The sequence below is a fragment of the Chroicocephalus ridibundus genome, chromosome 19 (genome assembly GCF_963924245.1).
Source record: "Chroicocephalus ridibundus chromosome 19, bChrRid1.1, whole genome shotgun sequence".
NCBI classification, from domain to species: Eukaryota; Metazoa; Chordata; class Aves; order Charadriiformes; family Laridae; genus Chroicocephalus; species Chroicocephalus ridibundus.
Window position 1 is genome coordinate 5960754 of NC_086302.1, and position 26509 is coordinate 5987262.

Sequence of the window (26509 nt, forward strand, 5' to 3'; positions counted from 1 at the left end):
AGCATTATGGTAACAGTACCATTGAAATGCAATCAATTCTGGTGTTGAGATTAGCAAATGGAGACCACTGCCCATTTCTGGGATGGGAGGAGGCAAACTTTGGCCATGTGTGCCGGGGAGGGGAGAGAAGTATCCCTTTTGCTGGCCAAATACATCTTGAAAATGCTGTAAATCTAAGCAAAACAATCAAACTTCAGAATCTATATAAGCTTTCATATACAACAAAGACCAAAAGGATTGCTGGAGTTTGCTCTAGTGAGACTGGATTCATACAGACTAAAAGGTGACAATAATAAAAGTTCTCATACCCAGGTCTGTCCCATGACACATTTTAACTGCCTCCTGCACTCTAATACACAGTTTGCTTCAATGATACTCAATTCCAAGATTTTCATGTAAGAAAATAAAATATCTGAAGGAGCTCAACTTGTTTGCCAAGCGATACGCATACAGTCATTACGCCTAGCAGTGTAATGCAGCCGACTCCGGGGTGGATTGCAGTTACAGTTTAATAGTACAAAATAACCTTGCCTGACAGTTTTAGGACAGGAAGCGAAGGAAAAGAATATATTTTAAATTGAAACAGCAAGGAAAAATTTATGGAGACAGAATGCAATTTCCTTTGTTGGAATGTGACCAGAGCAGCAGGATTAAGGAATCAAGAAACCTATTAAGGCATATGAGGGTATAAAAGTGCATTGCTCTGTGTTAAGAGTGTCTGGGGCACGGGTCAATATTACAGACAGCTGAACTCAATGCTCTGCTGCTTCTCTGCCACTTCCTGTGTTATTCAGCCTTGTAAAATGGTTTTGCTCCCCAGTACCTGCCTAAGAAAAAGGTTCAGCTCACCTGGATTGCGGAGAGTCCTCCTGAGAAGAGTCTCCTGCTCCCAGCAGAAATGGGGCAGGAGTCTCCAGCCTCTTGGCTTTCTGCATGCTATTGCCAGGGGAAGGTCTCTCCCCGCTCAGGCGGTCCTGTAACAAGTTTTCTCTGTTGAGGTTCACATCAGAATACGGGCAGCCAACTAACCTGTGTTAAAAAGGGACAAAAAAAAAGGAGAGAGGGATAATGATGCATGTTTTTAAGTCATACAGTCTTACCAGCCTCAGGCAGACCATCAGCAAACCCAGAAAAAGTGAGGCCAGAAACACTCATGGAGATGTTATTACCCAGTTTTAGGTGTGGGAAAGCAGGGGACTACATGGCTGAATTAGAAACCAAAGTCATGTTTTTAAGGAGTTGCCTTAGAGAGCAGGAGTTCTTCCTCTGTAACCTGCTTGTCTGAACAGTATTTCATGAACAAGCAACTTTCACTCTGAAAAATTCAAAGCCCTTTACCACATTATATACTACTACATCGTCAGGCCTCCCATCTGAGATCATTTTCTTGCTCTTTAAAACAGTTTCATCGAGAAAAGCCTTCCTTTTCCAAGAGCATGTAAGAAATCAAAAGCCAGACCACAAAACATAAGCTAGCTCTCCTCACTCTTATACTTTAATAATCTACCCACACTTTCTCCCTCTTTAACTGTCTCCTTGCATGCTGGTTTTGGGTATTTTATTCTACAAAAAAAATCCCTTCAGTAAAGCCGGAATGTAGAAATTGGAGTGAATTAATCTATGTTGGATTGCTTTGCAGTTGTAACGATTATACTGGTATAAACAGAATTTATGATGAAACAGCACATTTAGACACAAGAGGGAGCTGCAATTGCAGTTTTAACTAGCTCCCGAATAAACACCCTGAGATAATTTCAGTGCAGTGCAGGTGCTTGTTGCTGCATTATGATTACGGACAGCAGTCAGACTCCGGCAGGCAGAACCCTTCTAAGAAGATCTCATCTACATACGTATAATGCGTTCCATATCGTGGTCCCCTGACATGACCAATACCGTGGCAGCCTGGAGTAGGACACGCTTGTCCCACTGTTCCCACTCGATCAACAGCACCTGGTAACAAGAAAAAAACAAAAAAAAAGTTAAACAGATTTGTAAAATGCTCCCTGCATCTGAAGAGCAGACTGCTCTTAGGAAAATCATTGAACATAACAATATGACGTCATCTACTTTACCGAGAGGGACTTGCAAAGCATGTCCAGTTTTCGCACACCAGCCTACTGGATGAACATCAGGGCTGTCTGCATCGACCCAGAAATCATAATTACAGTCCCAACCATCAAAATGTATCTAAAAGAAGCACACAGTCTCAGTGAGAGATACAGTTAAGGACAACGACTCAGCTTTTATTTTAACTTCCCCCTTTGTTTCACCTTGCTCAGCTCCGGTCAATTCATTCAATCTTTCAGTCAAGCACAATTGTCCTTTGTGCTCAGCGTAACTGTTTGTTTTCCTGTCCCCTGCATCTGTGTTTTACAGAACAACCAGACCCCGGTGACACAGCCAAACCACAGGGTCTGCAAGAAAGCACAGACTACGGGGTGCTCCAGCACACTCCATTCTCTAAGACTAGATCTATGCAAACACAACTGCTTATTTAATTGTTTGGTCTTCTGAGGATCCCAAAACACCATAAAAGCCAACGAGTTCGGTGAGTTTTGCAGTGAATAAGCTAGAATCTTCTGCTGGGCAAAGGGACTAGTAATAGTTAGCTCAGATCCAGGTGAGGTTACCAGAGACTAAGGATCACTGCAGCTTAAAGGCTACTGGGTTGTTTACGTGGCAAAGTTTCAAACAGATGTATGAACTGCGTATTATGTGGCAGAAATTGACTTTTGCTTGCAAGCACAGAGATGAAACTGAGAATCAAATGGCTGACGGAGAGCAAACTCTACTCCTGCACATGTAATCATCCTTCGGGAAGGGGACCTGTGGCTGAGGAGCCTCCATCACTGCAGCCTCCACTTTAGCTCCTCATACGTAATTTCTCAGAAGCCAACACACAACAGATTTTTCTGGCAATATATTTACGTGAAAAGAATTAGTTAAAATCCATTTATGTAACAAATTCATACTGAAGAATGAAGCCGCTTCCCAGACATACCAGGGTTTAACTTGCTTTGGGTTTTCCTTTAAGCATGCTAGGAAAAGAAAATTGTCAGGTGGCTTCCCACCAGTAGAACATTAATGCTGCCTTCACTTGCACAGATCGCACAGAAACCGCTACGAGATGGAAAATCATGCTGTCAAATGTTATTTCAAAATAGTTACATTAAAACAGTAACGAACAATACTAGGCAATTCCATCAGATTTCAAGAGGACAAAACAACAGAAATCATTTCCAGTTGGGCAGGCCTGAAGCTAGATCATCGGCAAGGCGTTTCTTTGCTGCTCCTTGTACCGAATGGGTGTTTTTTCTGTACTGCCAATCACTATATTCCTCAGCACAAGGGCTCTGCACTTTGAAGCAAGGTCATACCTTAATGCGATGGTCGTCTTTGTCAACTATTGTTGCCACTCTTATCAAGATGGGATTTCTTCTGTCTACAGCCTCTAACTTCATATTAACTTGGAATCCGTGAGCAGGGCGCTGTAAGAGAGGATTGTAAGCAGAATGCTAAGAAGTCTGGGCGTTCAGAGCTAGTCACCTGCTCTGAATAAAATGCGCTGAAGGTTTCATCTACCATTCAAATGCCTTTGCAGCTTTGGCCCCTGATCTCACATGGCAAACTGCTTCAGCGGTTAAAATCACAGTTTCCTAGAGAATTAAGCTGTCTGTTTGTCAGCAGCCCAACGCTACTTCAGGAGGAGTCTGAGCTCTCTCAGTGCAGAGGAGCATTTCACAGCCAGGGCAAGAGGCACTTCCCTAACAGAAAAAAGACCACGCGCTCCACCGACAGACAGACTCCACAGCGTGACAGCAAAACTCCCAAACACAGCAGAGAGACCATCTCACTTCTGACAAGGAGAGTGGCCAGTTCACCACTCTCTTACACCTCAGACACACCACCACAGACATCTCTCTTCACTACACTAAAGTGACATCCTTCTTGGCATCAGGATATTACAGAGTTACCTTCATTAGGCAGGTTACCACCTACTTCTTATGACAACAACTGCATTTGCTTGTTAACGATGACTGCGGAGAACTGTGGTGCTGGCACCTGAGAGCAGCTCCAGCCACCGGAGTCTCCCACCTGCAGTTGCCAACTTACCCTTTCTCTCAAACTGCAGCAGTCAAACTACTTTGTAAAAACTCCAGAATGTCCTTTGACCTGATGTGTGTCCCTTGCAGCACCCACAGAAGTAAACCTCTAAGTAACAGACAGCGTTTACCATTTTTTCCATTTATCTTTAAATGACTGACTGCAAATTCCTCCTCTGACCTGCTCAGCAGGGGGTTACAGAGCACCGTGTACTCATTCCAAACACATCCTTCATCACTTCTGCACACAAAGGTCAGGATTTTAGCAAAAGATGATAAATCATGTCTTTGAACAAGATCAGGTTAATGAAAAGATGATTAAAATCACTCTCCTCTCACCATCTTCCTTACCCTTCTTCCTGCCAGCAGCGGGGGGCAGGGAAGGAGGCCCACTTCTGAGCTAAGGGGATTACAGACTCCAAACCTGAAGTTTCTCTTTGGTCTTTTCACCTGGACACAGACATTTATCCACAGGCTTTCAGCCCCACGCCGCACTGGAAGCCAGACAACCCAAACTGCTTTTAGTTTTAAGAGCGTCTTATTGAACCAGCCAACCTTGTCTGGCTTCCTTGAGGAAGCAGCCTGAGTACAAAATCCTGCCCCGAAGATGCGCCAGGCTATTTGTTTAAGTCCTGCTGAAGGGTTGCTGCCTTTTTGGCACTGGGTTCTGAATGTTTTTGAATTGACAGCCCGAGACAAGGGGCTGAAATAGCAATGCTGATGACGAAGCTGTCTCCTGCGTCTTAGGGTGGAGGAGAAGGCAGAAGTCCAGACACAAGATCTGCTATTTGTGCTGCTGATCAGTGCCTTCAGACTACATAAGATAGCTCTTGAAAACTGTTAAAAACTAATTCAGTGAGAAATGCCTGTTCTGGCTCTCAACCCATATTTTTATGTACTGATTTCCTGTAATTGCTAGCTGGGATAATAATAATAATAAAAAAAAAATCAATAACTGTGCCATGCATTTGCACTTCAGACCAACCAAGCCAGAAAAATAACGAGGTTTGATCTTGAAAGAGTTCTATTAACTGTTGATATATCAAATGCCTTTTTTTTTTTCCTGTCTCATTTTCGAAACAGTCTTCGATGCTAATTTATATTCTGGAGTTGCACAAGAGCCAGAATTGGCCCTTCTGCTATTCTCTCAAAGCCAGATACCTGAAGGAGCAAAAAACTGGCTGCAGAGATGTATGTAAAACAGGAAAAGAAGCAGGCAAGGCGGTTGCATTCCCCCTTGGGGAGACAATTCCCTTTGGAAGACTCCAAAAAAAGGGAGCACTCCCTGTCCTGAGCAAAGCCCTGCTGTCTTCGGGTGATATTTCTCAACACATTTTATACTGTGAAAATCTGAGGAAGAATGCTGCAACGACAGATTACTAAGGACTTGAGACTGGGAGTTATAAGTAGGTCGTACTTCACTGTTTCTTTTTCTATCATGAAGAGTTTTATTATCCTTCTAAAATATTTGTCTCTACAAAACTACTTCTATTGTTCCGCTGTTGTGTAGAAGACCAATTGCTGCATTCTTTTGCTCTCACATTCTGAAGGTTCCTGTTTGCTAGCGTGGCTGGGATTTTATGAGCACAGCTCAGAAAAAGGCTGAGCCTACACTAGGGACAACAAATATGTCCTACTGACAAGCTTCACTTGTTATCCTGTACACAGGCTCCAAGGTGTTTCACCTGCTGTGCTGCATGATCGAAGATGCTGCCTGCCCAACTCCGGAAAAACTTAATCCAAGGGATGTTTTGGAGTTCAACTGTGCTACAGATAACTCCAGCTGTGGCCTTACAGATCTCTAAAGAGGCAAAACCAGCCTCTTCCTATTGCCTGACATCCACCTTGCAACCTGCGACAACTTCAAATGGACACCTGCTGAAATCTAGCAATTATCAAACTTGTCTGGCTGGATTTTTACCTCCCTTATCTGAGGCCTCCCTGATTGCTTTTCCTCCTCAGTCCCGAACAGCTTACCAACAAAATATACCGAAGGGCAGCAGGTATTAACCTGCGACACTAACTTCATCGAAAGGAATCAAGACAAGTGTCACTATGGCACAGAAAAGTTTTTAAACATATTGCAAAGTTTAGCAAGGTGAGCCAGCAGTGCAGAAGAAGCTGCTAGGAAAAAAAATAAATCATCTTTAAAGTACGGGTTGGTTTTTTTTATGAAGTTATTTTAAAGGTTTTTGTTTTGCTTCTGCTCGCAGTGAGCTTCCAGATCAATGCACTGAACTCCTATGTAAGAAACAAAAGTTCATGCTCCCAAGGCCGAGAGAACCATCTTCAGATTTAGTCTCCAGGATGATCTTACTCCATCTAAGAGTCTGGCAGAGAGATTCTCTATCACCTATTAGTACACTTATTCCTGTGGAGGGTACAGAACATGTAAGTCCTTGATAGGAACTTCTCCCTCTACCTTAATTCCAGCCTCACCAACCAGGGGAAGAAGGATTTGCACAACTGCAAGGTGAAAATAATTTAGAGAAGTTTTTAAAACTTCACGCAGAGGGGTCATCTGATGGAGGAACCGCACACTTCTCATTCCCCCTCAAACACACCCACCCACCCACCACCGCTTACCCTTCCCCACCAAACGTCACCAGTTGCAGGCAGTGACAGACACTTCTGACCCCCATGAAGGGAGAGTCTGGAAAGTCTGTTCAACCGGCATCAGTCCTGCTCAGATGTCAACTGGGACATCCCCTCTGCCCACACAGTCAGACCTCGAGGAGAAGACCAGGTCTCTCTCCTCCCCATGCCCTCTCTGAGGCAAGGGACTGCCCTTCACACGTTCCTCTGAAAGCTACAATTTTCTGTGCGGACTGCAGGCCCTTCCCTTAAATCTGCTAATGCAGCAAGTGAAGATGGTTAGTAAAAAATCCCTTTCAAAGAAGCTTTTCATGGCATTTTTATTTTAAAAAATAATCTTGCAGTCTGCTGTGTGTTTTGCTTTAGCAGCAGTGAGAGATGATCTTAAATTCAAAGTAAATTTAAACCCAGTTTCATCCTCTTGTCACAGACATGGTGAACTACCATCAAATAAAGCAGCGAGCAAAAAAGGGTAGATAACAGCGGTTTCCCCTGCCCTCCTGATTTAGGACAATCAAAGAGATTCACCAACCAGTTTGAATGCTCTTGCTGGGGCTGCCTGGGAATTAGTTTCTTCCAAGTACTTCTCCCATGAGAAGGCTTTGGAATCCTTGTATCCTGAAAAAAACAAGAGAATTAACATTTAAGTAAGAAAACCCCACATTTATTGTTACAAGCAACAGAAAAGCAGCTATGTAACACATGGCTATTGCGTTAATTTAGCGCTTACAATGGGTGGCGCTTGAAAACGGTTTGTTTATTCATACACAACACTTACAGCACACACAGCGACACCGCAAGTTTCCCTAGCTTCTACACAGGGCTTTAACCCTGACCTGAAAAACCTGAAGAGTTCATTTCTGTACAGCTTAATCAACGCATATTCTCTAGAGAAAGCCGCCAATTAAGAGCTAGTCAGAGGATTCTGTGATGTGCAATGGCAGCACTAAATTAATTTCCTATTTTGTTAACTATTCTACGTGTGAGTGCCTGCAAGATTGGAGAAACTTCTCGTCTCCTGCTACCTACTCACCCACAGCTGAGTAAAACTAGCAGTCTGGAGATAAATTCTCCATCGCCGTTACCATAATCTCAGACAGCTACATTGGTGTGCTACTCTTAACAACAACAGGATATCTCTCCCTGGCAGCTACATTTAAGAAACTGCTCTACTTTTTTCCCCTTCCTATTTCAGTAATTTTTAGCCTCGGTATTGTTTCCTTTTGGCAGGAGGGTGCAATGACTAAACGCATAGGACAGCCTGCAAATTGCTGCACGTAAATCTCTCAGCAGAGAAATCAGAACTGACTGCAGATCCTGCTGGGAGCACAGGTAACCGTGATACGAGTAGGGGAGCTGCACGCCACAGCCTTGGTTGCATGTTCCAGGAGCAGGAACAGATGTGGTGTTGCTGAAGAGTAAGTGTGTACAACCCCTGTTGCATCTGCAGCAAAGGCACAGAGGCTAATTCCTCCAACGCAGAGGGATCTTGGGAGAGCCACCCACTCTACTAAACTCGATATGGAGCATTTGCAAAAATTCTTGCTCCAGATCTAGCAAACAGCAAACATAATTTTTTAATTTTTGCTGTTTTTAAGGTGAATGAGCACTTCCAAGGCCTGAAAACAACATTGATTTTCCTGTAGGTTCTGTCTTTTTTCATTCGCCAACATTCTCTTCATTTACTGAATTCTAGCGCAGCAGAAAGAGATCTGGCTTCAGTTACTCCTTCATTTACAGAAATCCCATCTCACCATCTATGAAATCATGATCCTGATTCCTCTTTCTTCCAGCTCACCTTAGAGGAAATGCTGCAAATACTTCAAAGTCCTTTCCCTTCTGAAATCAAATTCAATTACAAATTACCAAACCCCGCTCCATTTTTTGAAAGACCTATGAAACAAAATGAAATGCAGTGGCAAAAAGTACGAACAATAATATTGTCCGGTCAGTAGAGAAAAGAGTACTGAATGGAACCTGTAACTTGCAAATACGTAATTATGTGGAAGATAAAGCTTGCAGGTTTTTTGACTGAGGCAGGAAATAAGTCTCATTTTCAACATACCAGGTGGTGTTGTCAGTGGGGTTCCAGTTTCTTGGCAGTAGCCAACAGGACGAATATATGGGCTGCTAGCTTCACACCTGAGTTAAAGAGGGAAAGTTGGCACCAGTCAATCTTAAAGCAAAAAGAAAAGCAGAATTTCAAATGCTGTCTGATACGCCTTTGCTGGGTTAGCAGATGCTTTCAGTGGGTGTGATCATGGTGTAAAAGACAAGCATTACCTCGTTAGAATTTATAACACCAAGTTTTCAAGGCGCTCAAGCTGCCCCAAAAGATAGGGAAATACAAAGAAGAATGTCTGGTGCTCTAAAAAAACAACAAACACCCACCCCGCCGCCTGGACCATACCAACCACAGTTCAGCCTGGACATGGATCATCCAAGCTAAAATTCAAAGGAAGGAAAGAAACAAAAACCAAACCCTCGTCCCTAACTGAAACACCGTTATTGTGGAAGAAGGGGAAATTATTTTTAAGGTCTTTGCCAAGAACTGCATGTTATCCATTCATTCTAGCTGAAACCTAGTGGTAGTTTGCCTGGTTCCCAATTTTATTGCGTGTTTAGATCTTCTGACTCCCTGAAGGAGGCTATGGGCCAATTTGAGACAGCCCCTTTTGTCACATCTGCTGTGAGGAAGGGACCAGAGCAGTCTTTCAGATCTAGGAAAAAAACCTGTGTGTTTTCAGCCAAGCTCTACTTTGAAGCTTTGTTTGTTTGTGTTTCCCATTAAAATTTTCAAATTCCAAACAAAACACAGCATGAAAACAAAGCTTCATGGGCTAAAATGGTAAAGAAATGAGATCTAAAGTCCTGCAAATGGAAACAGCAGTGCTACAAAGCTCTGAATATTTATGGCAAAGAAAGAAAAGACCAACTTCCTACCAAACAGGTGCCTATTCCGAAAAAAACAAACAAAAGGAAACGGGGGAGAGAACACAGAATTCTGATCGAACCAGTGCTATTTTGGTAGGCATGTGCCTTGTGTTGCTTTCACAGACAAATTCAAAGAAAGTTCCTCCATTCCTGTAGGCTGGAAAGCACAGACCATAAAGGGAAAACATTTCCTTGACTAATATTCCACCTGGCTCCAGCATGAGGGCAGAGGATCAAGATTCTCAGATGCAGAACAACTGTAGTGCAGGTCAGGACTTAAAAGCCTCAACGTTGGCAATTGTTTTTATTTTCAAAGGGCCTTAGCCAAACTCCGCTGAAGCAAATGAAAAGATTTTTACTGCCTGCTTCCAAATGTAAGTTTGCAGAGAGACGTGCCAACACCCACTGCTAGTCCTGGAGGGAAGGATGTTACTAATTCCAGGCGGTGTCACTAGTGGAGCTTACTCTTCCTTCAGCTCTGCCAGAGGAATGGATAACATGAACATTCCCTGACCTGACCCAAGTCAGCCAGCTGCATTACCTCCAACGCTTCTTACCCTGAAAGCTTCGCAGGCAGTTCAAGCTAAGCCCACTGGTTTTGCACTGAGCCAACTGACAAGCACTCGAACAGCAGGGGAAGCTACTGGGCAACTGGCGCTTTGTAAAAACCCAAATAATTACTCCGATGCTTGAAAAACTGATTTAAGATCCCAACTTTAGTGACTACATTTAAAATATTAGATACTACCCTTAGTGGAAGAGCGAAATAAACCACAGTCTACTTGCAGATATATATTAGAAATAGAAGCTCTTTACCAGTAGTCGTAACTTTCATCCCAGTTATCGAAATGAATTAGCAGGCGGTTATCCACCATGTCCGTGATGGTTGCGACACACATCAGAGATGGATTCTTCTTGTCCACTGCCTCTAGCTTCATTCCCAGACGAAAACCAGAGGGGGTGACAGGCTGAGGAACAGGTCAGCAGGAAAGGGAAATCAGCCACATTCTAGGTCAGGCCATTTAAATTACCCTTATAAACTCATTTGTTGCAGGTTGTAACCCCAAATCTCACAGACCAAAACACACACTAGATATATATTGTTACTAGGAAGAGGTCTACAGATGAGATTTCCATGTGTTGTGGCACTGATTGTTACTATCTCCAAAAAGAGAGCTAATGTAGCTGGAATAAGAATCTGCAGGTACACAACAACACTGCAGACTCAAAGGCTGAGACACACACCTTGCAGTGACCAGTACTGGCTGAGGATAAGCGTGAGCATCGCGGGTCCTGTCTTATTAGTGGGAAAGTTCGAGAGCCTTCAAGGAAAATAGGTGACTCGGTCAGAAGCAGAGTAGAGCTGCACAATTAGGCCCTGATCCTACTGAAATCAGTGCTCTGTCCATCTGCAGCGTCAAATCCACCAGACCATGGACTTTGTGTCATCTGAGTGACACAAAATGGGAGTGAGCGTTACATAAGAACTGAGGCTAACAACCAAAAAGAAAGCAACACTGGGTGAAGGATGAAAAATGCTCAAGATCCATAGCCTCATAATGAATCCCATGGCGCACATGAGTATGCTGCTGGAAACCAGAAATTATTTTGGAAATGATTAAATTAGAGGAAAGTGACACAAATATCTTGACTGCAGGGACACAGCAAAACAGACTGTTGTAATATATTTAATAAATGGTAGAGTAAATCTTTTCCTCCAGTATTAAGGAGGAAGGGAAATACAAATTCTCTCTCTCAAAAGTCAGTGACTGGGGGAAGGAAGAAAAATTGTGCTAGCTTCCCATCTTAAAAATAAATCGCAGCAGGAAATAGCTTGCATCTGATTGTACCATGGTTGCACCTCTGACATGAGCATATTAAAAACACATAAATATTCTGGTCAAAACTCACTTAGCATCAGACCTATTCGAAACATCTTGTATTCAATATCACCACTTACAGTGCTGAGAGTCTTAAAAAGGTTTTTTGGAGCTGCTTGAGCTTTGCAATTCTTCAAATAGGAAGTCCAATTAAATTCTCCCTCCTTGAAACCTAAAAAGAGAGATAAAAAGATTGTTTTACACAGCCCCGTTACATTCAGATTGGTTTTACAGAAATGGAAATTACCTGGGAAGAATATGAACTTTGCATGATAACTGCCCTTCTACAGTCTTCAGGGGTTATGCATTTCAGCTAAAACATCTCTCTCTCTTTTACTATAATGTCCAATCATTAATTTGAAATTTCAAATGTTTCTAGGAAACTGAACACAGGAAAGAAGTAAGTTCTGAACCCCAAAGAGACTCCTTGCTTTACACGCTCATCCAATAGTTTTTAATTTGACCAACAACGTCAATCTTTGGGAACAGCAAATGAAGCTGTTCTGTTCTTTTGTGATTCACTATCTTAGTTACACCTCTTCCCTTTAAACCACTCAGATGGCCTTCCACAATGAAACCATACTAAAAATTAAACACACAGAGCCAGGACAACTAGTTCTTAGTAGAATTTATGGTTTCTTGTACACCTTTTTTTTCCCCATACCTTTCGGAGGGAGCAGCTTATGACTTGTTTTTTCACACCAGCCAACAGGATGGATGTCTGAGGAATCAGCGTTAACCCAGAAGTCATAGCACTCTGGATAACCATCAAAGTGTAACCGCATTCTGTACCCTTGTACCTATAACGAGGGGAGCTCTGATTATCATAAAGGGTCATAACAAAGTTAAAGAAAAACACTAATCAAACACTCCTTCCATATTTGGATTTAGATAAAAGTAAATTCAAGATCTCACTTATTTCTCAAAAGTCTAGTTTTATTTTTCCTCATTTATGTCTGCCGTTTTCCACACTCTTCTTTCCTCACTTCAAACAGCTGAAAACAAAATTGGCCAGTGTAGCTTCACTGGCCTCCTATTCCGTACTCATGCACTTATTATCGTGCGGCAATATCTGGAGTACAAATGCAGTCCAAAAACTTATGTCTATACCAGATCAACACAGATTTCACATAATTGCAGATGCATAAAAGCACTTTGACTTGCTTATATTTACTAATATAGTGCCTAATTGCATTGTTCTTTTTCATATTTGTTCATTGCATGCAATTAAAAGGTTTACTATTCTGAGTCACAATTGCAAAAATCCGACAGTAGGATTTTGAGTATAGATCCTTAACCACAATGCCATTCCTTCAGTGTCACCTTGAACTTCACCTAACCATTAATTAATCAAAGTACTTTTATTCTTATGTTTCTACTTTTTATTGAAAAAAAAATCCTAAAATACAGGGGTCTTTTGGAATCAAAGAAAGGAAGAGCAACTACCTCAGCCACTGTGAGGACACAAAATCGAGAGGGGTGTTCAGGATCCAGCCCTTCCAATTTCATTCCAACTTTAAATCCATTTCGGCCTTGTGGGAATGACTGATACTGTGAGGAGGGGGAAGAAGGAAATATTTGTTTTTACTTCCTAGAGATAAAATCTGTTGCAGAGCAGTCATCAGATATACTTGAGTTTTCAACTCCGAGAAGAAAATTCTATCACTAAATGATTGCTGCTTTAATAGACAGGCGCAGGTACAGAGATCAATAATGGAATCATCGCCATGTTACAGATTTACTTGTTAATCTAATTAATCTCTCAAAAACACTGAACCATGTGCCTGCTGCAATTAGCTATGAACAAATCTTTCAGCAGATGCAGAAATGAGCTCTATTCAAACACAAAAGAATCCCCTTCATAGCCCAGTGCAGGAAGCCTGGCAGAAAGAAAGAGCCAGAAAAGCTAAAATCACTTTGCCTGTGTCAGCACGAGGTCAGCAGTCCAGACTTTCCCAAAAGGTAACTTCTCATCTTCAAAGGGTAAAAGGGACAAGGCATGTTTGATCTGGAGTCCACTTACACAGTCATTCCAGAAAACATTTGTGTCTTTCATTTATTTGCAGTCTTAATCCAAATTAAACATTCGAAGTATAGTTAAGGCTTAAAAGAAATCTGAACTGGAACTGCAAATGGCTTTTTGCAGCCGCTGCAGTTATCTGACTTTCCTTCTATCTCACTCTGTGAGGTGCCAACCGCCCTTGGCTTTGAAGAGCTCACTGGGAGCGGAACTTTTAATGTGGGCTGGCACACCAGAGTGCAGAAGCAGCTTCACCAAGGCTAAACTCATTCTCTTCCACCTTCAACGCATCAGACTACGAACGAACACAACTTCCACCCTCCCTCCTAACAGTCACTTCTCATTGAGACACCCCACAACATTCACAGAGCTAAGTGACTTGCAGTTTCCTGCAGAGGAAGGATGGAAGGGGTGCTGTATGACCACGGACGAAGCACAGGACATATGAAAGACATTAAGCTGTCCCTCTCCAACATTACTGGGAGATTGCCTAATAGCCCATTTATCCAGAGCTACCCAAAGCAGATCGAAACAGTCATTGTTTAGTTCGGAGTGAGACTCAACCAGCATTTTTCACACCCTGGTTTGGAATGAGACTCACAGGGCAGATGCTTGTTTCCACAGTGCTTCAGGGCTGGAAACAGACATGTGGGGGTTTTACTGCCTGCTTGCAGCGAAACAACTCATAAATGTAACTGCTGGCTTGAGGGTAGTCTCCAATCCTACCTCCACTGAGTTAGTAATTCTGTGGTGTTGCCTGAGAAAAACATAGCAAGAGAGCTGAAAAAGCTGCCAACCTCTCTGAACAGTTTTAGGGGAGCAGCTGGCATCCGTTCCTCTTCTAAGTAGGAAACCCAGTTCCATCCCTTCTTCTTTCCAGGAACAACTAAGCAATCAAAAACAAAGAGAAAAATGAATGTTTCTCTGAGATGCTTCCTGCTCTGCCCTCTCTTCTCTTTCTCCTCCCACATACACGCCAACGCTGTTTTGCTGTTGTACCCCAAAGGAGGCAGTGTTACCCAACTTTTGAGGCAAGGTATGAATTCCAGCAGTAGGAAAACTGTGCTTATTTCTCATTAAAAAAAAAAAAGAATTTATTATATCATAGGTCAAATGAATTGTGGCACCCGGATTGCTGGCAAGCTGCCCGTGGAAAGTTGCCACTGTAAAGTTTGGACAAGATATAATAACTTAAAAATGTGTAAAAGAATTCCTGCTCCTGATATTTCACAGAGGAATAAGGGGTTAGATATAAACTAAAAGACAGCACAAAGAGGCATATAATTGCAGCTGAAATAAACCTAAAACAAAACAAATGAAAAATCAAGTGAATTTTTGTTTGGTTCACAAGATTTTTTTATATATATATACACACACATACATTTATAACCCACTAATACCACAATGCATCTACTAGAAAAGCAGCTATCGGTACACAGGTGATGAAAACAACAACTTGGGCAGGTGCTTGGATTCATTCTAGCAGAACCACCGTCATACACACAGAAAATTATGTTTAAAATACAGATTAAAAGTCTCCCCCCAGTTTACATATGCTAACTCCTTTAAGGTATCTAATAAATTTAACCCATAGTCTATATCAATCCCAGCGTGTTTACAGCTTATTTTCTAGTTAGCATTTGTAGTCTGTGGCTGTGAAGCTCCCCAAAGTCAACGGAAAAAAGATTCTTACTGGCTTCGGTGAGCTTTGGGTCAGGCTGTCTCCTTCTAGATCCTCTACACTGTGCCCATCATGCAGGCAAATCTAGTATATTCTTGCTAATACATTTGAGAAGACTGACTGTGGTAAGAGGGTTATGTACCTAATAAGCTATTCTGAATGTGAAATGAGCTCTACTGTCCTTTCCTCTTCTGTTTACTATTATTCACTTTATAATAGCTAGTAAAAAAATCTATGAACATTAAAGAAAAGAGACTATGAGCTTAGCTCACCTTGTTTTATTGGTTTAGTGTTTCTGCGGCTTTTCATATTATTTGATTTATTCTTCTCCTAGACACAGATACGTTAAAAAAAAGTTTAGCAATATTGTTTTTTCCTCCCTCCTTGATCATCTTACAATGCAGGTACAATAAGGATGTAACATGTAACTAACAGGACTATTAGCTAGCATTATTTTCTTTTGAATAACCCTGCAAGAACATTAGTAAGGTATCTTACATATGTAACTTAGATCCTGCAGTATCCCAAAGTGCTTTACAAATTATTTAATATAGGCTGCTAAAGTTCATTTAAATACGGCTACTGACGAGCAGCACAGGCTCAAAATCTCCATTACAATACACAGGATTTGCTTTCTGCAGTGCAGGATTTACAGCTCACGTAAGCAGCCTTACTGTAATGCTCCGTTTTCCTTTTCCTTTCAGAGGTTCTTATGTCCATCTATGCCAGGGAATGGATACAGAAAAAAAAATCATTTATGAAGCCCCGAAGGAAGCAGAAGCTTCAAGTAACTGCTGCCATAGATGAACACCCCAGAAAATGTGGTCTCCCTGTGTCACACTCCGAGCCAGACTGCCATTCGCATTTCTTCTATGTGGTTTTCAAACTCATGTTTAATTCACCCAGGGTTGTCATTTCTCAAAGCAAACCAAAAGGGCGAAATCTGAAATGCAAAGCTGCCTGACAAACATGCCCCAGCAGAGACAGGGGGGCAGTTTCAAACGAGGAGGAGGAGAAGGGGGAAGAGACAGAATGCAAGTACTTCTGAAAACATACGTACTTTAAAACATCTTCACACATGACAGAGAAAAGCTGAGCAACAAGAGGAGTTAAACTGTTTGTGACATCAGAAGTTTCAGCTTGCATTACCAACAAACACGTGCCCCAGCGTCTCTGCATTACAAAAGCACGTGTGATACGTGAATATAAATAAAATGGTTCAGGCCTGAGACGCTACGCACACGGGAGCAGAGTGCAGGCTTGCACAAAGAAGGGCCCCTGAAAGGAGTAAGATGCTCAATGCTGAGTTACGAAAAGATCAGGTCAGGACTGAGGTACTTCTATTCACCCACCATTAGTACAGGTTTCTAGTAGTGTAGTGAGTGTACATGCAAGCACCTAGTAAAAAGCAATCAAACTCTGTGGTTTGGCACTAATCTTCAATATCACAGAATAGTACTTGACTGTAGTTAGATAAAGTATTTTTAGAGACATGTGTTTTTATTACTGCAAAATACACTTGGTGCACAGGGCTACAGCTGCACCTGTAAAGTTACAGTCGGGAGTCGTGACTTCGACTTCACACGAGCTATTCACCCTTGTGACTCAGACTTCAGAACAGATATTCTCATTACTGATACAAATCAGGATCAGACCCAGACCATTCTCATGGGTACACAACAACCTCCCTCAGCCCAGTTTGCATTGCACAGTGAAATGAGAGACACAGAATTGTCCCTGCTCTTCACAGTTCTCTTTAAAGAAAAGACATGCAGCTTCATTTACCTCATCCTCATCTGCATTTTCCTCATCATCCTCAGACTCCAGAAGCAGTCTTCTCTTCCTCCTGAGACGTTTGACAGGTCTGTCAGCCTCATTCACCTGACAGCCACTGCTGGTATTAAGATTTCTACTATTTCCCCTGTTTCTGCAATCATCTGGAATGTTTCTGGTATCACTAAACATCCAAAATTGAAAACAAAATCAAATTAAAAGTGCAACAATACTCCTGCAGTATTCACAGTGTCTCTGTACCTCTTCAGAAGAATGAGGATGCCTGGGCTGAGAACCTAAAGAAGTGAATCATGTTCGCAGGATTTGCCAGATATGTGTCTTTTAAAAGCACTCCAAAGTACCGGCACAGCTCTCACCACCAGAGCAGCTCAAGAGGATTTTTAATTTTGCCTTTTTACAACTCTACAGGAAGCTAAGACATCATCCTTATCTGTGGGATGGGGGATTGAGGCATCAAGCACACAACCAGCATTTCCTCTGGCTGGGAAGAGCAATGAGGACAGAGCTCTGGAGTGGAGCTTTCCTCGGTCGGGTGTAGGAGCCTCAAGGGTGACACGAAGGTCACCAGCAGAGCTCGATGGTGGCCCTGCCTCAGCCATGCCACGGTAACACTCGCTCTGAGGATTTCATTCGACTCACAGCAACACTTTTCTCTAACACAGTGTTCTCTTTAAACGTGTTCAAACACAGAACAGGAAAAATCTGGGATTTCTTTACCTGTCCCTGTGCTGCTGGGAGCCTGTTTGAGTATAAAACTTTCCATTCTCAGAGCAATCCATTTGTTCACAGGCTTGGAAAACGGAGCAGGGCACGTCGTCTCTGAGCACTGTAGAAGCAAAGGAAAAGACAACTATTACCTTCAAATGCTGAAACTTTGTATTTTTAAACACCTTCACAAAGTTTCATTAAGTGACCCTCAGTATCCCATTGTGAGGGAAGTAATTATTAGCTGTGCACTGGCACACAGAAAGAGTGTACCACCTCATACAGAAAAAAAACCCTTTTATCTATAATATTTTAATTTTGGAGAAACCCTGCCCCCTGTAAAAGTGCTAAAGGAGGATAGAATCTCTAGGCTATAACCAGGACAGAGTTACAAAATCTTTTCCTATTTCTTTATTCCTAGTAACCCTCTAACTTGAAAGACAAATGTCAAACAAGTCCATCTCGTTTGGATACTTTTAATACAGTTGGTTAAGTTTAAAATCTTCAGCCTTTATATATACTTTGTACATATGAAAATCTTTCATAGGCAGCCTCTAAAAATAGCATATTATTGATGGGAGAGCAGAAACAATTACTTCTATATCTAGCAAGGGATATATATCAATCTTTCATCTGAATGAAAGCATGAAAATGTAAGGAATAACTCCAATATATAACTTATGTTTACTTTCTCCTATGATTTGAGATCTTCCTAGTGCAAATTAATTTATGTTTAATATTTTAACAAAACCCAATTGTGGTGGTCCTCATTACCAGGGACCTAAACTAGCCCGACGCATACTTTGCTCAAGTAACCTGACGTGCAAATTGTGCAAGGAGGCTCCTACGTACACGTCATTCCTGTTCTGCTTTTAGTGGCACCGTTTTGTGCGCACTGGTTTGATCAAGCTATTTTTGAATGCACCATTAAACACTTTAAAAGGGAAAAAGAAAAACCACACCACATCACACAATCCAGAACGCTGAGGTATGAGTCACTTCGCTTTTTTGTTTAAAGCCTTTCTCATAGTCTCCTTACCAGTACTTGTACTCATTCTCCTAAGACGACTGACATTTTTCATTTATATTTGACTGCTCCCTATAGCCCAATCTGGATGTCAGATGGTCCTGGCTGGAATTGGGCAGATAGACTGCCTACGCACAGAGTGTACGCATGCCTGCTCGTATCACAATTTAAAGCCTCTCCCTGTGCCATCGGGGACCAACGATTCCAGGCAGAGAAAAGACAAAACAGGGAAAACTTGCAAGAACCAAGAGCGCTCGAAGAGCTCTGCTCAATTAGAAGTCGCACTGATCTATGGAACACACTAAAAGGGCGTGAAAAATTCTTAGTGCTGAGGTGTCCACATAAGAGCCAGTTCTTTGCCTGATGGGTTGACATCTCTTCAGCGTGTGCAGACAAGGAGAATGACCCACCATCAGCAGGAGCATAAGCGAAAGCCTGTAACTGTAAGTGCATCTGCAGAGCTTACAATGAAATTCGAGATGAGAAGCGCCAGGAGGGAAGACAGGCAGAAAGTCTTCCTACCTGAAAACAGAAATAGTTCCATCAAAATCCTAGGGAAAGCCAACTGGGAGACGCTTGTCCAGGCAGGCAACAAGAGGAGAGATCGTTCCCTCCTCAAAGAAGTTGTTCCCTCCGTAGGGGTGTATGACTTCAGTGATGCAGCACTGCCTTGACTAGAGATCCAGCATCACTAACAGACCTTATACAAAGAGTTAAAGTCCTTTCAATTACTGCACCAGGATGCACCGGTGATGTCGAAGACAACAAGGCACTGAACAAGCTCCAGCTGCTGTCCTGTGGTGCCTCTGTGTCCCAAGCTAATTCTCAAGTCTCCTGTCACCAACTTAGAAGATCTGTTTCGGCAAAAGGCGTCAGACAAAACTATCAAGGGCTCCCTATGCCACAACCACACGCTGTCATGTTTAACCAAGAGCATCTTTAAAATTTGACCTAACGCTGGATGGCAAACAGTACTCTTGGGATGAGAGCTCTTAATCATCACTCACTGCCCAGCACTGGTCTCCATTAGTACTCTCTGGAAGACACTAAGGCACATCTCCGAGGGAGCTCTACTGTGAGCTCTAGTGTGAAACAGTGAGTAATTTAACCAAAGGAAACTAGCGATTTACAAAGTAAGTGAGGCTGGCCAGCTTAACTGAGTGGTCTGGAATGGAGGAGCTCAGTGGTTAACACATAAATATTCTGTTTTGAGCTACTGGTTTCTGGATAAACAGAGTAAGAACAGGCCTGCAAAGAACTGAGATACTTCTTGTCCATTACATTGATGTGCATGTCCAGTAACATGCACATTGTCCTGCTAAAACCCAAGTTTTCCCTAATTTCAGTTACAGTAGCCTCGGAAACCTCAAAACTTTTATGGCTAATAGTGTAAGTCTTGGCATGACCCAGGTTAGAGGAGATTCTCAAGGATGTTCTTGCAAGGAAAACTAACACTACTGGGGATTCATCTTGATCCAGGCATTCCAGGTTAGCACAGCACTGTGCCATCCATCCATGCTCCACACTACTACCACAGACAGGAATAACACCGGAAACTCCCGTCGCCTCTGAGCGCGGTCAGCAAAGGCACAGCTATACTAGTATATCACACAGTGCCAGGTCCTGCAGCTCAGCCACATCCATCTTTAGCACAGCGCCGGGGCACTTCTGGCCTAGGGCACCTAGCACCATCCCAAGCAATTCCCAAGCATGGTTCAGGAGTTAGCATGGAGCTGAGACGCTGCCCAGTGGGAGCGATCACTCCATTTTGAAGGCTGAGTGTATTTAATACGGTATATATATGACCAGGCCGTTCTGGTCTCAAAGCCCCAAAACAGGCAGTTTAGTTTAATACAGACAGACTTAACTGCTGTCGTGACAAGTAAACCATTGGTGTTAAGGAGAAACACCGATGTCATTGCTGAGCCACCACCCTGGAAAGAAGGGGCTCCAACTTCCCAGAATCACCGGTTAAAAAGATCCCAGGATGTCAGTTAAAACTCAGCGTGAGAGGGATATTTGACTACATTGACAAATCTAGCCCAGATTGTTGATATAACCACACTTACTTTCCACAAAGGCAAGCACAATGCATGCGCCAGGTACTGTTACGACTACGCAGTAATTACATTCACTCTAAATACTCCTAAAATATTCGAAATAATACAGTGACTCACTCCACACACTGCGCCAGGGAGCACGACGCTACTGAAACACATATTTCAGTTAGACCTGTTTCTAGAAGCTTTTTCAGAAACCGTACATATTCTCTTCCACAGCAAAAAGCTCACCTTCCAAACCAGTGCTAGAGGCAGCGGAAGTGCTGATAGCAGCAGGAACAAAGCTGGCTGGGCTGGCATTTACTGCTGAGGCTGAAAGAGTTTTTACGGCTTCTGCTTCTACTTCAGTAATGATTTCTAGCAGTCCAAACTCATTTAAACGGAACTGCGGGTAACAGAAGAAAGCAAGTGAATAAGCAGTAGTAAAAGGGCTAGGAAGGGGAAGAGGAAGGAATACAGGATTCCCCGAGGAGCACTAGGTATGGGACAAAAATAAATGCTGTGCATACATTAAAAAGCATTAAAAATAAGTAACAACAAAAGTGAGAAACACCCAACTCTTCCTCAAAACACCACCAACGGGCCCCCCAAAAAACCCCAATGATGTGTTTTGTTGTCAATGAAGGAAAGCAACATTAATTCTACCTGCTTTGGATGTGCTCCCCTTATAAAAGCCAGACTTCTGATGAACACATCAGAATAAATACCCTCAGAAAAGCATTTTAACCCAAAACTTGCTTTGACGGTTCAAATTCGTCCAACAAAGCACAACTACATTTATTGCAGTTATGACATACAGCACCTTCCCTAAAATTTCAGTGCAGGCAGGAATCACCTAGCTGTTGACAGAAAGGTCACGTTCCAGTGGAGAACTTGTCCAATACGTCCCCCAGCTGGTGCTGGCTGGGCTTTAAAGATCTCAGAGCACAGCGACAGCCGGGACCGCACAAACACAGTGAGCATCTGGAGCTGCAAGAGGCCAAGCAGTTCTCAACCCTTCTTCAATGACACTTGACAGTCTGGTGGGAAATGAACTTCCCAGAGGAGCAGAGGAATGCGGGGATAGAGGGAATATTGTTGAAGAACGGCAGATACTGAGAAATAACTACCCTTTCTTCATTTGATAAGCTCCTCCTTGACAGCACCACTTATTAGTCAAAGCCACAGTAGGGGCCCTGATCCAAAGGCAGAGGGGAGAGCATCAAGTCTAAACCAACCATTTCCAAAAGTCCTAGAAATGCACCTAACAGAAGCCACAGGCAGCACAGCTGACAGGTACCAGTAGGGCCAGGAGTCACAGTGTCCGAGCTCCCAGCCCCAAATCCCCCAAGTTTCGACCCTTAAGAAGTCCTCCATCAGCTGCTGGGCTAGGGGATCCTCCCACGGAGGTTCTGCCAGCGCACCCATCCTCTGCTCCAACACAGCACCTGACAGACTGCAGGCCAAGAGTAAATTCAGATGCAGAACAAGAGAACCCCTCTAGACACACAGCGAAGCGCTCACATCATGGGGTAGCTATGGAAAAGGACTGATATGTGGCAAACTTCAGAGACTCTTATCCCTGAAGCTTAAAAAATTTCTTAGGCTAGGAAGGAATGCTTCACTGGTCTGGAAAAAATTATTAAAGTGTGCCAAATTGTGTCAATGGTCATCTTTTATTAGTCCCGATCTGCCAGGGCAACTGAGCACCAAAAAAAAATTAAAATAATAATTTAAAATCACTTTTCTGATGAGCAAATAGCTCTAAAGATTACTCAATTCTTAATCTTCTTTATTGTCTGCAATACGGACCTACTGAACTCCAAAATGAAAGAGACAAGTCAAAGGTGGGTTTCATTTGCAGGCTCTGCTCCGAAGCTTTTATTCATAGCACTTCATTAGTTTGAGATCTTTTCTCAACCATCCGCTCTTCGCTGAAACCTGCTAAACCCAGTTTAAAAGCATTTGCTTCACCTCTGAAGCAGCGCTCCTCATCGCATTGAGAAGCACCGTTGTTCTTCTACTCCTGCACGCTTCCTGGGCTCAGGATCCTGCCTCCAACTCCCTATCAAAGCCTTATCCCAAATGTTCTTCCCCCTCTTCCCTCTTTTTTTATCTGAAGCCTGTATTTCTTAAAGCTTCAAAGATGCTGGACTTGCTTCTAAAAAGCTCACTTCTTCCTTTGCGGCCCTGACGAGACAGAGCATCACTTTTATTTCAGCACAAAGAGAAACAATCCATTTCAAAGAAATGATAATTCTAAGCGGACTAAGTTTCCTGCAGGAGACCATCCGGTTTAGAGAAGAAACCCATCACTTTCCTTAAATGCCAGAAGAGCAGCAGCACAACGGTGCAGATCCCAGGGGTTCCTCGCTATGGCTGCTAAGGACAGCTCAGCATCACGAGCAGAAGGTCAGTGGACGGAGCATCTCCAGAGCTCTACATGCCATTAAGCAGCAGAGCGAGTGCGGAGCAGAGCGAGTGCGGAGCAGAGCGAGTGCGGAGCAGAGCTCGCAGCTGGAGGTGGGGAAGGGTGCCAATGTCATTCCATATTAGCAGACAAGTCTCTGGGGTAGAGACACTCCTGCATACAAATGAACAGCTCTGATTCAGCCCAAACCAGTGGAGACAACAGGCTGTTATTTCCTTCTCTAAGTTTGATGGCGTACCTGCAGCCACGTGAACTGGTGAAGCCCAGCCCAGGCCCCAGAAAACATAAGTTTGCATCAGAAAAACAACGAGCATCTTTATTAATAGCCTCTGATCTGGTGCTGAGGACTGGCTGATCCATCGAAACAACATCCAGTTTCATCCCAAGACTCTTCAAGGCAATATCCCTCATTCCTAAGTTCTGGAAACACATAACTGTGCTACTATCAGGACTGCACCTTCCTTTACACAAAGGGGTTCAATATAGCATGTTTGCTAATAAGAAATCCACACAACCAGAAACAACCTTCCTGAGAATTTTTTAAGGAAATTAAGGAAAAATGTATTTCATTGTGCATGCAAGAACTGGAATATAGCAGGAAGAGAAGGGGAAAAAAAGATTAAACAGCAAAAGTTAAAAAAAAAAAAAAGCGTTTGGCATTTCTGCAGGGGAAAAAAAAAAGTGTCTGGCATCTTAAGAACGAAGTGGCTTCCTGTGGAGCCAGTTATCATGTTCCAGCTAAGCCTTTCTACCACACTCACTAACCATGGTACTCAGTGCTCTTATACTTCATCATCTAATATGAAATAATACAATATTATTTGGTGTCTTTCAGCGTAATAAATAACATGGTACTTTGTTGGTTCTCTACTATTATGAGGAATCAATAAAAGTGAAGCTGTTTCTGCAAAGGAACTTTACTGCTGGTTAAGAGAAAACCTGTGGCAATACATTGCTAAGCTCTTTTAAGAGGCAGAAGTACAATGGCTTTAACTAAATATAGGGCAAAAGTTAGGCCACAGCAAAATAATCATCCAAAGCACCTCCTAGAAAGTCAGTGGACCTGATTCCATGTTAGTTTTACAGGAGTGTAAACCACTGATCTCAAAACCCTCCAAGGAGGCAAGTTCATCCACGTTCTCGCAACATTTGCTGGCAGAAGCATTTTCCTCGTAGCCTAAGTGAGGTCTGGCAGCCCACGTAGGAGACATTTCTGCACAAAGGGAGGAGGAGGAGGGGAGGAAACGGAAGACTGTCAAGACTTGCTGAAGGTGGGGGTCCTGATTCTGAATGCCTGATGCAACACCAACTATCTGATTTTTCAAAGCTCTCAAGTCCCTTCAGCTCCAATCTATTTCACTTGAAATTGATTTTTTTCCCCTCAGAGATTCAGAACTTGCAGGCCTGAGGGCAATTTTATGTATTCATTTTCAACCATCAGAAGTGCAATCGAACTGAAATAACAGTTGAAGGTAATTTGGGAAACAGTCAACAGACACTCACCCTCCTCCCTTCTCTAACAGAACACCGTGTTTGTGACCATCAGATCTTGGTTCTGATTTATAGGAGAGCTGTATTTGTCACTATCATGAATATGTAAGATATAAGCTGTCAAAAGCTGCAAAAAAAGAACCACTGATGTGAAAAGAACCTAAAGACTCAACCCCACAAATTGAGAAAATTCGTCTTTCGGAGAAAATGTCTTTCTCACACTGGGCTGAAATTAACGGAATTTCTTGCCTGAGTATGTTGTATGGACATGATTGAGAATTAGGAAGACCAGGCCCGTAACTTCTATTAGCAGAAAACAATTATTTAAAATACTTCCTGCCTTTAGAAATCAATTGAGCAAGAAATTAGAAGGGGAGAGGGAGTATCACCAGGCTTTCAGAAGCATTACTAAAATTTCACGACTTCCTTGGTAATGCCAACCCCGTTGTTTACAACAAAGTGGGTTTTTTTCTGCACAACCTTTATTTGCAAACTGCAGAATATATTGCAAATATTTTGCACTGCCAAACGCATGGTGGCCACTCATACATTGTGTTCCCTGGTTTCTTACTTGTATTGTTGCTACCAGGCAAGGTACCAATGCCATCTTTCCAGTCTAAGGCATTCAATATATCATGGTCTGCTGTTGGGATGCTGATGATTCTCTCCGAGACATTCTGTTCCATCTTTCTGCTTAGTCTTTGGGCTCTTTATTTAATTTTAAGAAAGAAAACTAGGGTGTGAAAACAAAACAAAAAAAAAGAGGCACAGAATAAACAGGCCTGTTGCTTACATTTCACAAAAGGTTTTCAGAGCAATACTAGTTTCAAAAGATGGGGAAAAAAATGTCAAACTCGCATTTTGCCCATGACACTTAAGTAAATATGAATAGAAAGTTAAGAGCTTTAAGCATATGTGCTGTTTGAGGACAAAAAGATAAACCAGTAAGTTTTAACCGTTACTTGAGTTGTACAACGTTTTTGCCAATTACAGCTCACTGGCAAGATCCTGGGGTCTCTGCATGCAGTAGGAGCTTTGGGCTGGATATTAGGAATACCCCTGCTCTGGCAGGGGAGTTGGACTAGATGATCTCCAGAGGTCCCTTCCAACCCTATGATTCTATGAATACCAGGATTTAAAATTACAGAATCACCAATACGCAGGTGTACGCACAAACTCGTACATTATATACAAGTGACAAGTCTGTACAACTTGGGGAGGGGGAGCAGCAGCATCTGATGGCTGTTGCCAGGTCCCTCTACACTGCTATAAAGCCAAGGCTCTATGCTAGAAATGCTACAAAGCTCTTAAAATGCCTAAGCTTCACAAATTGCTTTTGCGTCCCAGCAAATAACTTAATGGGCTCCATTAGAAGACTCGACTAAAAGCCATACTGCTATATGGGCTCCCCATATCCAATTACTCATCTATTTTTGTGGTAGACACTAAAGAAACACTGGCCATAAATTAACTGTATGTTCCTGCCCTTTAAATATAACCTGAATATTTTCAATCTATGGACATAACTGTTTGCTTGAAGTTAAAAAAAAAAAAAAAAAAAAAGATTCACGACCTTCCCTTGAACTGGCAGCTGTACCAATTTTTCCAGCGTGAGCAAAACCACTGATGTTAAGTTCGAAAAAGCACAGCCCAACTGACAGGTCTAACTGCATTCCTGTGGGAATGGGTCAAAACTGCCCACGGTGGGGGTCTTCCCTCGGACATCTGAATGCTCCAGTGCAGTTCAACAAGGTCACCCTGAGCTTTTAACTCAGAGTAAGAGCAGTCAGCATCCAAGGACCATGTGCC

At 42.6% G+C, this 26509-nt stretch overlaps 1 protein-coding gene across 5 annotated transcripts in view; it reads right to left on the bottom strand.

Annotated features, from left to right (window-relative positions):
* The window catches only part of LOC134525200 (lethal(3)malignant brain tumor-like protein 3), a 52225-nt gene that overhangs the window by 15867 nt on the left and 9849 nt on the right, over positions 1–26509 (bottom strand). For 2 of the 5 annotated variants that reach the window (XM_063355829.1, XM_063355828.1), the window contains exons 2-16: positions 21031–21184; positions 17725–17833; positions 16999–17170; positions 15486–15543; positions 14330–14418; positions 12959–13063; positions 12177–12312; positions 11593–11684; positions 10449–10600; positions 8764–8840; positions 7231–7316; positions 3378–3488; positions 2073–2187; positions 1851–1950; positions 850–1029 (exon numbers count right to left, since the gene is read on the bottom strand). In XM_063355829.1, the coding sequence (XP_063211899.1) occupies positions 850–1029; positions 1851–1950; positions 2073–2187; positions 3378–3488; positions 7231–7316; positions 8764–8840; positions 10449–10600; positions 11593–11684; positions 12177–12312; positions 12959–13063; positions 14330–14418; positions 15486–15543; positions 16999–17170; positions 17725–17786 (1535 nt within the window). In that variant the 5' untranslated portion in view covers positions 17787–17833; positions 21031–21184. Of the gene's footprint in view, positions 1–849; positions 1030–1850; positions 1951–2072; positions 2188–3377; positions 3489–7230; positions 7317–8763; positions 8841–10448; positions 10601–11592; positions 11685–12176; positions 12313–12958; positions 13064–14329; positions 14419–15485; positions 15544–16998; positions 17171–17724; positions 17834–21030; positions 21185–26509 lie in introns of those variants that run through there. The other 3 variants (XM_063355827.1, XM_063355826.1, XM_063355830.1) reach the window with 2 other exon arrangements.